Source organism: Octodon degus, unplaced genomic scaffold (assembly GCF_000260255.1).
Source record: "Octodon degus isolate 3935 unplaced genomic scaffold, OctDeg1.0 scaffold00011, whole genome shotgun sequence".
NCBI classification, from domain to species: Eukaryota; Metazoa; Chordata; class Mammalia; order Rodentia; family Octodontidae; genus Octodon; species Octodon degus.
The window spans coordinates 27,325,245-27,338,678 of record NW_004524587.1 but is presented as its reverse complement, the minus strand read 5'-3'; the positions used below and the strand labels follow the sequence as shown (position 1 = coordinate 27,338,678).

General features: G+C 37.6%; 1 protein-coding gene across 3 annotated transcripts in view; it reads left to right on the top strand.

Moving 5' to 3' along the window:
* Positions 1-93: 93 nt before the first annotated feature.
* Positions 94-13,434, top strand: part of Ogfod1 (2-oxoglutarate and iron dependent oxygenase domain containing 1) — a 36,727-nt gene continuing 23,386 nt past the window's right edge. For 2 of the 3 annotated variants that reach the window (XM_004625975.2, XM_023709301.1), the window contains exons 1-2: positions 94-292; positions 2,346-2,491. In XM_004625975.2, the coding sequence (XP_004626032.1) occupies positions 139-292; positions 2,346-2,491 (300 nt within the window). In that variant the 5' untranslated portion in view covers positions 94-138. Of the gene's footprint in view, positions 301-2,345; positions 2,492-13,434 lie in introns of all 3 variants that reach the window. The other variant, XM_023709302.1, reaches the window with a different exon arrangement.

The window sequence follows — 13,434 nt, the reverse complement described above, 5'->3', positions numbered from 1 at the left end:
AGGGGTTCCGCCTCCTCACATTTTGCTATCTTGTATTGGGTAATACCGGGTACGAAAGAAAGGCGGCATTCTGGGAATGGTAGTTTCGCGAGGAAAACAACGTCTCGGTTGCTGTGGCGTGGTTCTATACCTGGAGATATGAATGGGAAGCGGCCCGCCGATCCTGGCCCGGCTAGAGTGGGCAAAAGAGGAAAGAAGGAGGTGATGGCGGAGTTTTCGGAAGCTGTCAGGGAGAGTACTTTGAAAAAGCAGGTAGCCGAGGCCTGGATCCACAGGACGACGTTTAGTCACGGTAACCAGGTGCTGTGCGGGAGGGACGCTACGCAGGAATCCGGACACGCCGGAAAAGCCTGAGGACGCGAGCCCAGCTTTGGGGGGCCGTAGGCGAGATATTTAAGTACTTTGGCCACCTCAGACCCCTCTGCCTCGCCTTTCCTTCTACATTGTTTGAATTGGAAATCATGGAAGAAAACGTGTAGGCCTTTTATGAGAGGATAAAAGTTACTGTTTGAATCTTGAAATCTGAGATCCTTGGCAGTGGAGTTAACTTTTGAAGCTTCAGTTTCTTTTTTAAAAAAGGATAATTAATGGCATTTACTTAAGAAAGATATTGGATGGGATTAAAAGGCCAAAGCATGTAGAAGCCAATGAATGCATTTCTGAATAAGGAAAAACAACATATAGACAGATACTTGAGAGCCTTACGTGATTTTTTTTTCTTTTTTCTTTTACGGAAGGGAACTACAGGGTGTTCAGGGTCTCACTACTAGATTGGACCCGTAGTGATCCAACAGTTTACAGCCTCCCAAGAGCTGGGATTATGGGCTTGCGCCACCACGCCCAGTCTCAATTGCTATCTCAGTGCGCTCTGGCGGCTGGGCCAGCACAGCCTGGGTGAATGGGGGGGGGGGTCGAACCCCCTGGCCCTTGCCCCTGCTTGCAGGCGCTTTAATCCGCTGAGCTATTTGACTGGCCCCTTATGTGATTTTTTTTATGTAGTTATCGCGTAATAACCTAGCCAGAGCAACTACTTGAGTTTACACGTCTTGACGTACGTGTAGTTCCACTGTATGACATAACATTGCTGACCTAAGTAAAGAACGTTTGTCAAAGGATTCCTGCCTCAGCTTCAAGTTATCACTTCATAGAATGAGATCTCTGCTTAATGTGTTATACATTTTCTTCCAAAGTTCCCCCCCTTCCCCCCCTTTTTTTTAGTTGTTAAGTACTTTGAAGAAAGAGTAAGTTCTCACCACTCCAAGACTTAATTTCCTCATCTGTAAGATGCATACAGTATGTGATAATGATTGTATTAGATAAATAGTAACTTAGCCTGCTAGAGGTGATGAGTACAGTGTTGGAATAAATCAAGGAATTAGAAGCTCTCATGCCAACCTGTTTAGTAACTTCTTCCCTGGTAACTTGGAAAAAGAAAAGGTAGTTTGAAGAGAAATTGCCAGCCAATGTTGTTTCTCTCATTTAATTTGTTGTTCTTATTTTAGTTTGAGGGGAAACTAATGTGGACTGGGAAGATGGCTTGGTGGTCTAAGCGCTTGCCTAGCAAGTGTCAGGGACTGGGTTTGATCCCCAGTACTGCATGCCGTGCTGGCCCTGGAACCCTGGGCACATCATGCCACCCTGAAACTGGGTGTGATGGTGCACACCTGTAATCGCAGCGCTGGGGAGGCAGAGACAAGAGGATCACTAGGAGTCAAACTAGGATCACTAGGAACTATATCAAATAAATAATTAATTTAAAAAGTAAAAAAATCTAATGTACATTTAGTTCAATAATGATTACACTAAAGAACTAAAAAGAGCAAGAATTTTTTATTTATTTCATTTATTTTTTGAGACAGGGTCTCACTATGTAGTGCAGGATAGCCATGAATTTTTTTTTTCTCCATAATTTTATTGAGAAACAAATAGCAATGAGACAGTTTCAAATCAAATTGATAGGACAGTTTCAATAATTAAACATTGCATACTCTCTTCCACCATGAATTTGATTATGTAGCTAGACTGGCTTCCAACTCATCATGATCCTCCTGCCTCAGTCTCCTGAGTGCTGGAATTACATGTGTGTATCACAACCCTAGCTAACAACTTTGATTTAGTAATACTACCTTTACTCATCTTAAAAACTAGTATTTTAAGCTCACTCTACTTAAAAGGTAGCATGGTAAATAAAGGGCCGAGCTTATAATTCTTGCCCCAGATGTTAGACCTTAGGTGTTGAGTTCTTAAAATTCAGTACCATCTCCTTTTGTGTTCTCTCTGCTGTTGCTTGGTGGTCAAAAATACAGAAGGGAAGAGAGCCACGCATAATGTTTTCCTTTCCACAGAAGCCATCGTCGTGGACATGGACCCCTTTCCTCACTGCGTGATCCCAAACTTCATCGAAAGCCAAGACTTTTTGGAAGGGCTTCACAAAGAACTTTTGAGCTTGGACTTCCATGAAAAGTATAATGATTTATATAAGTTTCAGCAGGTACTTACTCCTGTTACATTAGTTTTTCTATCTCAGAAATTTTATTTATTTATTTATTTATTTATTTATTTATTGTGTGTGTGTGTGTGACCAGCTCAGCCCACCAGGGGGCAGGGCTGGCTGGTATGTGGTACTGGGGGATTGAACCGCGGTCCCTCTGCTTTGCTTGGCTTAGCTTGTTCTAAGTAGGTGCTTTAGACCACTGAGCCATCTCACCAGCCCCAGAAATTTTATTTAGTTATTTATTTACTTGCCTTTTTTGAAAGAGGGTTTCACTATGTAGTTTAGGCTGGCATTGGACTCATTTGTAACCAAGGTGGGCCTCAAGCTCACAATGATCCTCCTGACTTAGCCTCCTGAGTGCTGGGATGATATTTATTTTTTTAAATTTTATTTTAAAGAGAAAAAAATGAAACTTCAAGACAAGATAATAGAGTAGCAATGATTAATACATTGCATATTGTTACCTTAAAATTAGTAACTTAGAGTATAAGATATAGGCATTTAATTGTTCAGACAGTATTAGCACAAACCTTTCCTTGCAGTGAATGTAGAGAAATTAGTCATGTAGCTATCTTAACTCTCTTGTATGTGTGTATGTGTATATATATAATATATATGTGTATGTATGCAAATATGTTTAAATATATTTATTGTATATTTTGTATATTTATGTCATATATATATATATATATATATATATATATATATGGGTTTTTTGGCTTTTCCCTTCCTTCTTTCCTCCTTTCCCCTAACCCAGTTTCTTTTTCCTTTTGAACAGTTTTTTCCCATTCTACAATAGTGTACATTTTGGATCTTATTTACTCTTTGAGCTTCTCACGCTAGGGAGACAATATATTGTCCACATCTGTGTGTCTAGTTTATTTCACTTATGAATATGGTCTCCAGTTATGTTCATTTACCTATAAAAGTCTCAAGTTTATCCTTCTTTAAGGCTGAGTATAAAAAGACATCTTTTTTATCCATTCCACCATTTATGAACATTTGGGTTGTTTCCAAGATCTAGCTATTACAAATTATGCTGTTATAAACATGGGTGCACATATGTAGTTGTGGTATGATGTTTTTAATCCTTCTGGGAAGATATTCAGAAGAGGAATAGCTGGGTCAGGTGGCACCACCAGTCCTAGTTTTTTAAGGAATCTCCACATTGATTGCCACAGTAGTTGTACCAGTCTACCAGTTTTTCCCCACAGCCACTCCAGCATTTGTTGTTGTTTGATTTCTTGATAATAACCATTCTTAGGGCCAGGGATATGGCTCAGTAGAATAAGAGCTTCCCTGGCAAGTTGAAGAGCAAGAGCCTGAGTTTAATACCCGGTTCCACCAAAAAAATAAAAAAATTTAAAAAATAACCATTCTTTCTGGGGTGAGATGGAATCTTAGTGTTGTCTTAATTTGCATTTTTCAAATCATCAGTGATGTTGAACATTTTTTCATATATTTATTTGCTGTTTGCATTTCTTTATCTGAGAAGTGTGTAGTCATCTCAGTTGCCCATTTTTAGATTGGGTGTTTAAATTTGGGAGGTCTGCTTTTTTTTTCTTATTCTTTTTTTTTTTTTTTTTTTAATGTATTTTGGACAAGGTCTACAGGTTCTTACTACGTAGATTGGACTCATAGTGATTCTTCTGTTTTCAGCCTCCCAAGCACTGGGATTACAGGCTCACACCACCATGCCCAGTCTCAATCAGTGCCCTGGGGGCGGGGCCAGCACAGCATACTGGATTGAACCCTGGGTGCTATGCTCTGCCTAAGCAGGCGCTTTACTCTACTGAGCTATCTGGCTGGCCTTTTTCTTTTTCTTTTTTTAGTTCTTTATATGTTCTACATGGCAATCCTTTGTCTGAGAAACAGCTAGCAAACATTTTTTTCTACACTTTGGGTTGTCTCTTCACTCTTTTGGTTTCTCTTGCTATACAAAAGTTTTTTTAATAAAATGAGGTCCAAATTGTTGATTCTTTGTCATAGTTTGTGTAAGATCAGGGTTTTATTCACAAAATCTTTTCCTACACCAGTGTCTTCAACTTTTCCCTATTTATATCTTCCAGCATATTTAATGTGTCTTTTAATATTTAGATCTTTGATCCATTTTGATTTAGTTTAGTGCATGGTAAAAGATGTGAGTCCAATTTTAATCTTCAGCATGTGCAAAGCTAGTTTTACCAACACCATTTATTAAAAAGGTTATCTTCCTGTGAATGTATTTGACACCTTTGTCAACCATAAGTTAGCTGAGTATGTCTACAGTTGTTTCTGCTTCTTCTAATCTGTTCACTGATCCTTGAGTCTGTTTCTTCTTTGATTGTATCATGCTGTTTTCATTTCTTAATTTTTTTTGTTGTTGTTGATATAGGGTCTCACTGTGCAGTTCATACTCATAGTGATTCTCCTGTCTCAGCCTTCCCAGCTCTGGGATTACAGGCTTGAGCCACCACGCCTGGTTTGGGGGCAGCATGCATGGCATCCCCGGGGCCCCTGGGCCAGCCTGGCACATGGAACTGGGGATTGAATTTAGGACCTTGTGCTTGCCAGGCTGGGCTTAGACTGCTGAGTTATCTCCCCAGCCCATGTTGTTTTCATCATAGTAGCTTTGTAGTATAAGTTCAAATCAGGGATTTTGAAGCCTCCTGCCTTGCTTTTGTTACCCAGAATTACTCTTGCTATTCTAGGTCTCTTCTGGTTCCAAATGAATTTAAAAATTTTTTTCTCTAATTCTGTGAGATGTGTGCTGTTGGAATTTTGATTGAAATTCTATTAAATCTCTATAACAGTTTTGGAAGTAGGCCATTTTCACTATTTTGGTTCTTCCTACACTGGAGCAAGGAATATCTTTCCATTTTCTGATATCCAATTCAGTCTTGTTTTTCAGAGTACTGTAGTTTTCAATTTAGAGGGCTTTTACATCTTTCAGTAGAAAAAGTCCTAGGTGTTTCACTTGTTTGGATATTATTGTGAAAGCTGTTGTTTCCCTAATTTCTTTCTTAGTGAGTTTGTTTTTTGTGTATAGGAAGGCTATTGATTTTTGAGTGTTGACTTTGTATCTAGCTATGCTCCTGAATTTGTTTATTAAATCTGTCAGTTTTTTAGTGGAGTTTTTTGTAGAGTATCATGTTGTCTAAATAATGATAGTTTAACTTCTTCCTATCAGTTTTCCTTTCATTTCTTTCTCTTGTCTAACTGCTCTGGCTAAATTTTCCAGAACTATGTTGAGTAAGAATGGAAACAGTGGGCATCCTTGTCTTGTTCCTGAAAGCTTTTAGTTTTTGTTCATTTAGTATGGTGCTTTGTCAGGGATGGCTTTTATCAAATTGAGAAAGAGATCATCTATTTCAGTATTCTACAGGGGTTTTAATCATGAATGGGTGCTGGACTGTGTCAAAAGCTTCTTTCTTTTTTTTTTTTTTTTTTTTGGTGGTACCAGGGATCGAACCCAGGACCTTGAGCTTGCCAGGCAAACACTTATTCCACTGAGCTATCTCCCTGGCCCTAAAAGCTTTTTCTGTATCTGTTGAGATGATTATGTTGTTTTTGGTGTGGCTCTGCTAATATGACGCATTATATTGGTGTGCATATGGTGAACCATCCTTGCATCCCTGAGATGTCTTGGTCACAGTATATAATCTTATTGATGATTTGCTGTAATATCTTATTGAGGATTTTTGTATCTATGTATATTAGGGAAATTGGCCTATAGTTCTCTTTTTCAGTTGGATCTTTCTCTGGTTTTATTAGCAGTGTAATGAATCTGGGGGCCCGGGGAGATAGCTTAATAGAATAAGCGCTTGCCTGTCAAGTGTAGTTCAATCCCTGGTACCACAAAAAAAGAAAAAAAAGAATCTGGGAGAATCACTTTTCTTTCAATATGATGAAAAAGTTTCAGAAGTAGTGCTATTAAATCTACTCAAAATTTCTTGTAGAATTCAACAGGGAATCCTTTAGGTCCTGGGCTTTTCTTTGTTAATAGGTTTTTAATTACATTTTCAATGTTATTGATACTGGGTTTTTTTAATGATATATCTTCTTGATTCAGATTTGGTCATGCATATATATCTAGCAATATGTCTGTTTCTTCTGCATTTTCCATCTTATTAGGATACGAGTTCTCAAAGTAGGTATGAATGATCTTCTAGATTTCTGCAGGGTCCATTGTGAAATGAAAATTTCACCATTTTCATTCCTAATTGCATGGGTTTGAGTCTTCTTCCCTTTATTGATAAGGTTGGCTAAGGGTTTGTTGATTTTGTTTAATCTATCAAAGAACCAACTCTTCAATTCATTGATTCTCTGTATTTTTTCAGGCTTATATGCAGTAATATCTGCTCTGATCTTTATTTTTTTATTTTTTTTTTTTCAGAACCGGGGATTGAACTCAGGCCCTTACGCTTGCCAGGGAAGCGCTTATTCCACTGAGCCATCTCCCAGCCCCTATGCTCTGATCTTTAGAAATTTCCTCCCTTGTATGAAGTTTTGGCTTCCCTGCTCTTTTTCTAGAAGTTTGAGGTTCACCATTAAGTTGTTTATTTGCTCTTACTCTTTTCCTGATATGGGTATTCACTGCTATAAATTTCCCTCTTAGGACTGCTTTTATTGTATTCCATAAGTGCCAGAATGTTGTGATTATCATTTAATTGTAGAAACTGTCTAATTTCTTTAATATTATCTGTCAACCATTGATTATTCAGGAGGGTGCTATTTAATTTCTATGTGTTTATGAAGTTCTTATGGTTTATTTTGCCATTGATGTCCCATTTCATTGCACTGTGTATATTCTGATGTTGTGGGGTGGAATATTGTGTAGATAGATATCTAAGTCCACTTGTCCACTTGTTCAAAAGTTTGGTTCAGTTCTAATATTTCACTGTTGTTTTTTTTTTTTTAATGTTTTGTCTAGTTCTGTCCTTTTGTGACAGTGGAATATTGAGATCCACCATTACAATTAATTGTATTAGGACTTGTTTGATTTTTCATGTCTCTTAATATTTGTTTTTATATAGTTGAGTGCACTGATTTGTTGCATAGATATTTAAGATTGTTATCTCTTCCTCTTGGATTATTCCTTTAAAGGGATATAGTGAACTTTTTTGTCTCTCTTAATCAGTCTTGGCTTAAAATTCACTTTATCTACAAATAAAATATTTACCTCTGCTTTTTTCTGAGTTCCTGTCACATGGAGTGTTGTTTTCCATCCTATCTTTTGAAGTTGTCTATGAATTTCTTTTTTAATTGTCTATGAATTTCTTTTTAAACGTGTCTATTGTTCACAGCATATTGTTGGGTCTTGTGTCTTGATCCATTCTGCCAGTCTGTCTTTGATTGGTGAATTGAAACCATTAGCATTGTTGGTTATAACTGATGTGTATTGACTTATCCTGGTCATGTTATTTTCTTGTTGTTCACTCCTCCCATCCCGTTTCATTGTTTCCCTTACCTGGTGAATTCCTTCTGTTGGGTTTCATGCAATTGTAGACCTTATTATCTCTTTCTAGAATGCCCTTCAAAACCTTTTGTAGTGCTGGATTGGTGGTCAGAAATTTCCTGATATTCTTTGTCATTGAAGCATCTTATTTCTCCATCAGTTTTGGAATATAGTTTTGTGGGGTACATCAATCAGGGTTGAAAATTATTTTCCTCTAGAGCTTGATATACATCTCTTCAAGCTGTCTTTATCTTGAGGATTTGTGCTGAGAAGTCAGCTGTGATTCTGATGGGCTTTCCTTTATAGATAATTTGTTTCTTTTCCCTAACAGCTTTTAAGATTCTATTCTTGTGTTCAATTTTTGGAATCTTGACTATGATATGCCTGGCCATAGATTTTTTTTTTTTTTTTGATCATGGCAAAGTGGAGTTCATATGCCTCACTTAACTGTATGTCATATTTTTTTGCCCTACCAGAACAATTTTCTACCATGACATCTGTCAACATTTTTTTAAATAATTTTTTATCCCCTGCTTTTTTCATTGACTCCAATCAATCTTAAGCTATTCTTCTTTGTCTCATCTCACAGCTGCTATATTGATTTCTCATGGTCCCTTGCCATTTTTAAGAAATCTAAAAAAAAAAAGAAATCATTCTTTTTATGATCATTAACTGCAAGCCATTCTTCTATTTCTGAGATCCTGTGCTTTCATTGGCTTAATCTGCTACAGGTACTTTCAGTGGAAGTTTTGTTCTCCTGGATATGTGCTTGAATCTGCCTTAAGAGATTCCATTTCTTTCCTATGCTAAGCATTTGTAGCTTCCATAATTTTATTAAGCTCTTCTATTTTTTTTAATCTGTATCTGATCTAGAGTCACTTAATAAGGTTTTCTTTGTAGACGTCATCTCTGCAGTTATCTGAGAAATTATTTCTTTTTTTTTTTTTTAATTTTTATTTATTTGTGTGTGTGTGTGTGTGTGTGTGTGTGTGGCCAGCTCAGCCCACCAGGGGGCGGGGCTGGCTGGCATGTGGTGCTGGGGGATTGAACTATGGTCCCTGTGCTTTGCTAAGCTTGTTCTAAGTAGGTGCTTTAGACCACTGAGCCATCTCACCAGCCCCTGAGAAATTATTTCTGATTAAATTTTTACTAGTGCCTCGTGCAGTTGCTTTGTCATTACCACTTCAGAGAGATCGTGGGTGCCTTTTAGATTGTTACACCTCTTTGGCTCCTGGGTTTGTCTTTGGTGAACTGGATATCTAGGGTTGAGTCTTGTTTAAATGTCTTCTCATTTTATTTTCTTTCCTTTTTTTTTTAGTTTAATTCCTGGGGTGATGCTTATAAGTTACCTATGGTGGATTGCATTATTGCTACTATTTAGAACTCTGAGGAAATTACTAATTCTCTGTGATATCTTCCAGGCATTGCAAGTTTTTGGGCTTTAAGTCTGTTGTAAGATCCTACCTTTTTACTTTGTTGGGGATGAGAGGTTGCTGCCTGCTCGGTCCAGCCCCCAGTTCTTTGACACTGTGCCACAGTATTTTCTATGACCCTTAGCCAATCTCAACCTTAGAATAGCATGAAAAATAGCTATTTAGAACAATTATGTGACTTTGCCTAAAGTGGTACCATCAGCAATAACAATAGTATCAAACATAGAAAATGACAAACTGAGATAGTCATTAATTTGTCACCTTTAAGTATATGAACTAGGTTTTTTTTTGTTATATAACAAAATATAAAACAACCCAGAAATCATATGAAGTATATAAGTCCTCAATATGTCAGCTTTCCCTCAGGGGTTAAAATTTAAAAGGGATTGGTGAGAAAATAGAGAAGTAGAAGATGAGGAAGAAATTAGAAATAAGGCTCATGCCGTGGAGATGGCTCAGTGAAATAAGTGCTTTCCTGGCAAGCACAAGGGTCTGAGTTCAATTCCCAGTTCCACAAAAAAAAAAAAAAAAAAAAAAAAAAAAAAAAAAAAGAAAGAAGGCTCAAGGATAAAGGGTGATTACATTAACTTTGGCAAGCTGGTGCAGAGGACTGGAAGGAAAAAGAGAAGAGATTAAACAGTACAGAACAAGAACCACAAACAGGCTAGAAGCCATGTTTATACACATATAAAAACAAGAGTAAACAATGAAGGAGAAAAGAAAACAACAAAACAACCACAATTAAAAAAAAGAGAGAATAATCAGAAAAAGTCCACTTTCAGGTTTGTCTCTGCAGTTACTGGCAGACAACATGTGGAGACAGAGTCCAGATCTATGTTGATTTATCCCAACAGGTCAGCACTAGCTTTTTGGCTGGGGAGTGGATAATCTCAGTGAGCCTGCACCTGCTAGCCAAGACCATGCTCATTCGGCCAGCAGCTGTCAGCACACCTTCCCTGAGCCTGAGCCCAGCTGGGAGGAGCCAGAAGTTGATCTGAGTTCTGCACTGAGCCAGTTGCTCTCTCCCATGGAACAACTGAGCCCTCAGCACTTGCCACCAACTAGTGCAGTCCTTCACATCCCCTGCTGCCCTCCGTTGCCTGTCTGGAGTCCTGGAGGGTTGCCAGCAGTCACTATGTGTCTGCAGATTTGAATTGTCTTGTGCAGTGAGTCCCCTCTTAGGGAAAAGGTCACCTACCTCCTCCTTCTTTGTTGAAGTTTCTCTCTTCACTCTCTTGTGGGTTTCAACTCACACTTCAGATCCTTTCTGGGCCCAGAGGACCCACTTCCCTCCTTTTGTCTTCCTTACATTGCTATATTCCACTGTCTGGATGGCAACACTCAGAGAGGCTTTTTCTCTGCTACTCACCACTCCTTCATCTTGGTGCTCCTAGAAATTTATTATCGATAAGATTATTCAATACCTTTAAGACTTGAGGGTTTACAAACAAGTTGATATTTCCCCAGGAAAAAATTACCAAGGATATCTTAATTTTTAATTTTTTTTCTGGTACCAGGAATCAAACTCAGGACCCTGCACTTACCAGGCAGATGCTTCAGCTGCTGAACTATCTCCCTGGCCCTTAATTTAATATTTTTAAAAACCGTCTTTATAAATTAATCATTCATACTGAAAGTTATATAATCCATTGTAGTCTCATGCAACAATACAAAAGTTATATACAAACAGTGACATACTTATTAAATGAAAATTTTACTATGAAATGCCCATGTCTAGTAGTAGAACAAGGAAAGCAGGTAAAAGTTGGAATCTACTACGCAGCTGTTCCTCAAGCACACATCACTAATAAAAGTATAGGCCTTCTCCCAGTCACCTACATGTACAAACCCCACTTCTGTGACATCTATAAAATAATTGTGTGTGTACTGGATAGATTTAACTATATTGTGGATCATTTTTTGAATTTGCTCACGATCAGAGAGATCAGATGTGAACAGTATTGATATGTGACATACACACCTTTATTGTATAATAAAAAATCAAATTCATAAATTTGAAAAAAAGGAAAAGGATGAGGTTTTAGATTAGGATTGCCTTGGAAGATCTCACCTTGATCTTCTAAAAAGCACTGCTTCACTGGTATGCTGAGTGTTAACCAAGTGATAGGTGCTTTAGTTATAAGAGATTTTAATAGTCCCAGCTTTCTGACTTTCAAAAATCTAATATAATAGAGATGATATTGATGGTAACAGTTAAATCAAGAAAAACATTTAACCCCCTCCATCAATAAGTAAAAGGAATGAAATAGGTTTGGAAGAATGCTATGAAGAAGCTCATACATTCTAACAGTTTAAGCATTTAGGGGGCCTGCCCATTAGCTCAGTTGTTTAAGTGCCTGTTTAACAGAACAGTCAGGCTAGGAAGCTGTGGTTCAAACTCGCGCCAACCAGACCTGCTCTGAAGGCATTTTGAGACCGCCAAAAAAAAAAAAAAAAAGAAAAGAAAAGAAAAAAAAAAATTTAAATTTTTGAGTTCATGACTTTAAATGGCTTGCTTGCTATAGTGTGTTTTGCACTGAAGTATATCACTCAGAGTTAAATTTGTTCTTTTCTTGGTGGACAATTTAATTTGGCTAAAAAAACTATCTTTTTATCAGGGCTTTTTTTTCCCCTACTCTTAGAAGACATGGACCAGTCTATAGAACTTTAGCTCATTGATTTCCCCAGTGTGGGGGCTATTTTTTTAGTACAAAATCAGTCTTATCAGTCTTGGAAAAATCTTTTAGAAAAATCTCAGTGACAGCAGGGCTTAAAATTTCAAAACATAAAGAAAAAGAATTATTTTGTTTTCTTTACATTTTCCCTTTCAGTTTATCTGGGATAAGAGGATATACAATGCATTTCTCGTGTTCATTATTGATCATGTAGCCAGCTGGCATTATCCGGATTTACAGTTTTGTCTTTAAACCTCAAGCACATAATAGAGTCAACCAGGCCAAAGGCATGAATGATGTGACTCTTAACTCAGAAAATTGAATGAAAATTAAGCTTCAATTCACAGTAAAAAAAAAAAAAAAAATTCACAGTAAGATCGCTCCAATTAATAAAAATCACAGTTGTCTGCCTTTATAACTGTGTCCGTTTTGAAAACAGTGGGCCTCTTGTTGATTTAGAAAGATATGCATCTCTGATTGCAAAATTGAGATAACAGAGTGACTTTTTTTTTTTACCTGATGCACTTTGACAAATGAAATTATTTTATTGATTAAACTCAGAGAGAGGAAGAATAATAAAAAAGGGCCTTGGATAAAGGGTGGGACTATTACTTTAAGCCCAAGTAGGCTCTGCTATGAATCAGTTTTATCCTGTTAACTGCCTGCCTGCTCACTGTTAGATAGGATCTCTTCCCCCTGAGTTGTTAAGCATAAAACCTCTTCTCCTGCCCCATCAAACCTTACCTACATCCCTTTTCTTTGCTTTTGGTATGAATTGAATAATTAGGTCTCTCATATCTTCTGGTTCCGCTAACCAGGTCAGCATTGTTGAGTACACACTATGCCATTCTAAAGAGCTTTATATTTATTGATTAAATTCTTATAGCAGTCCCATAAAAAAGTACAATCATATTTCTGTTTTATTGATGGGAAGCTATATCAGTTTTACCTTGCTTTTTTGTTTCCTTTCATGAGTCATTTCCTTAAATATACCAAATCCAAAAGAAAAAACTGTTCTTTTCATTAGAAAAAAAAATGCCCTTGATCTAACTTTTTCTCAAGTTTCCATCCTTTTCCTCTGGCTAATTTCCTCAATAGCAGAAAGCCTTTTTTTTTTTTTTTTCTGGTATTTAGTACAGGGTCTACAGGGTCTCACTACACAGATCGGACTTGTGATCCTTCCTGTTTTGCAGCCTCCCAAGAGCTAGGATTACAGGCGTGTGCCAACACGCCTGATTTCAACCCCTCCGTTGCAATGTGTGCCAGGGGCAGGGCAGGCACAGCAGGCGGGGATCGAACCCTTGGCCCCTGCATCTGCCTAAGCAGGCACTTTAATCTGCTGAGCTATGTGGCTGGCCCTCAGAATGCCTTTTTTTTTTTTTTTTTTTTTTTTTT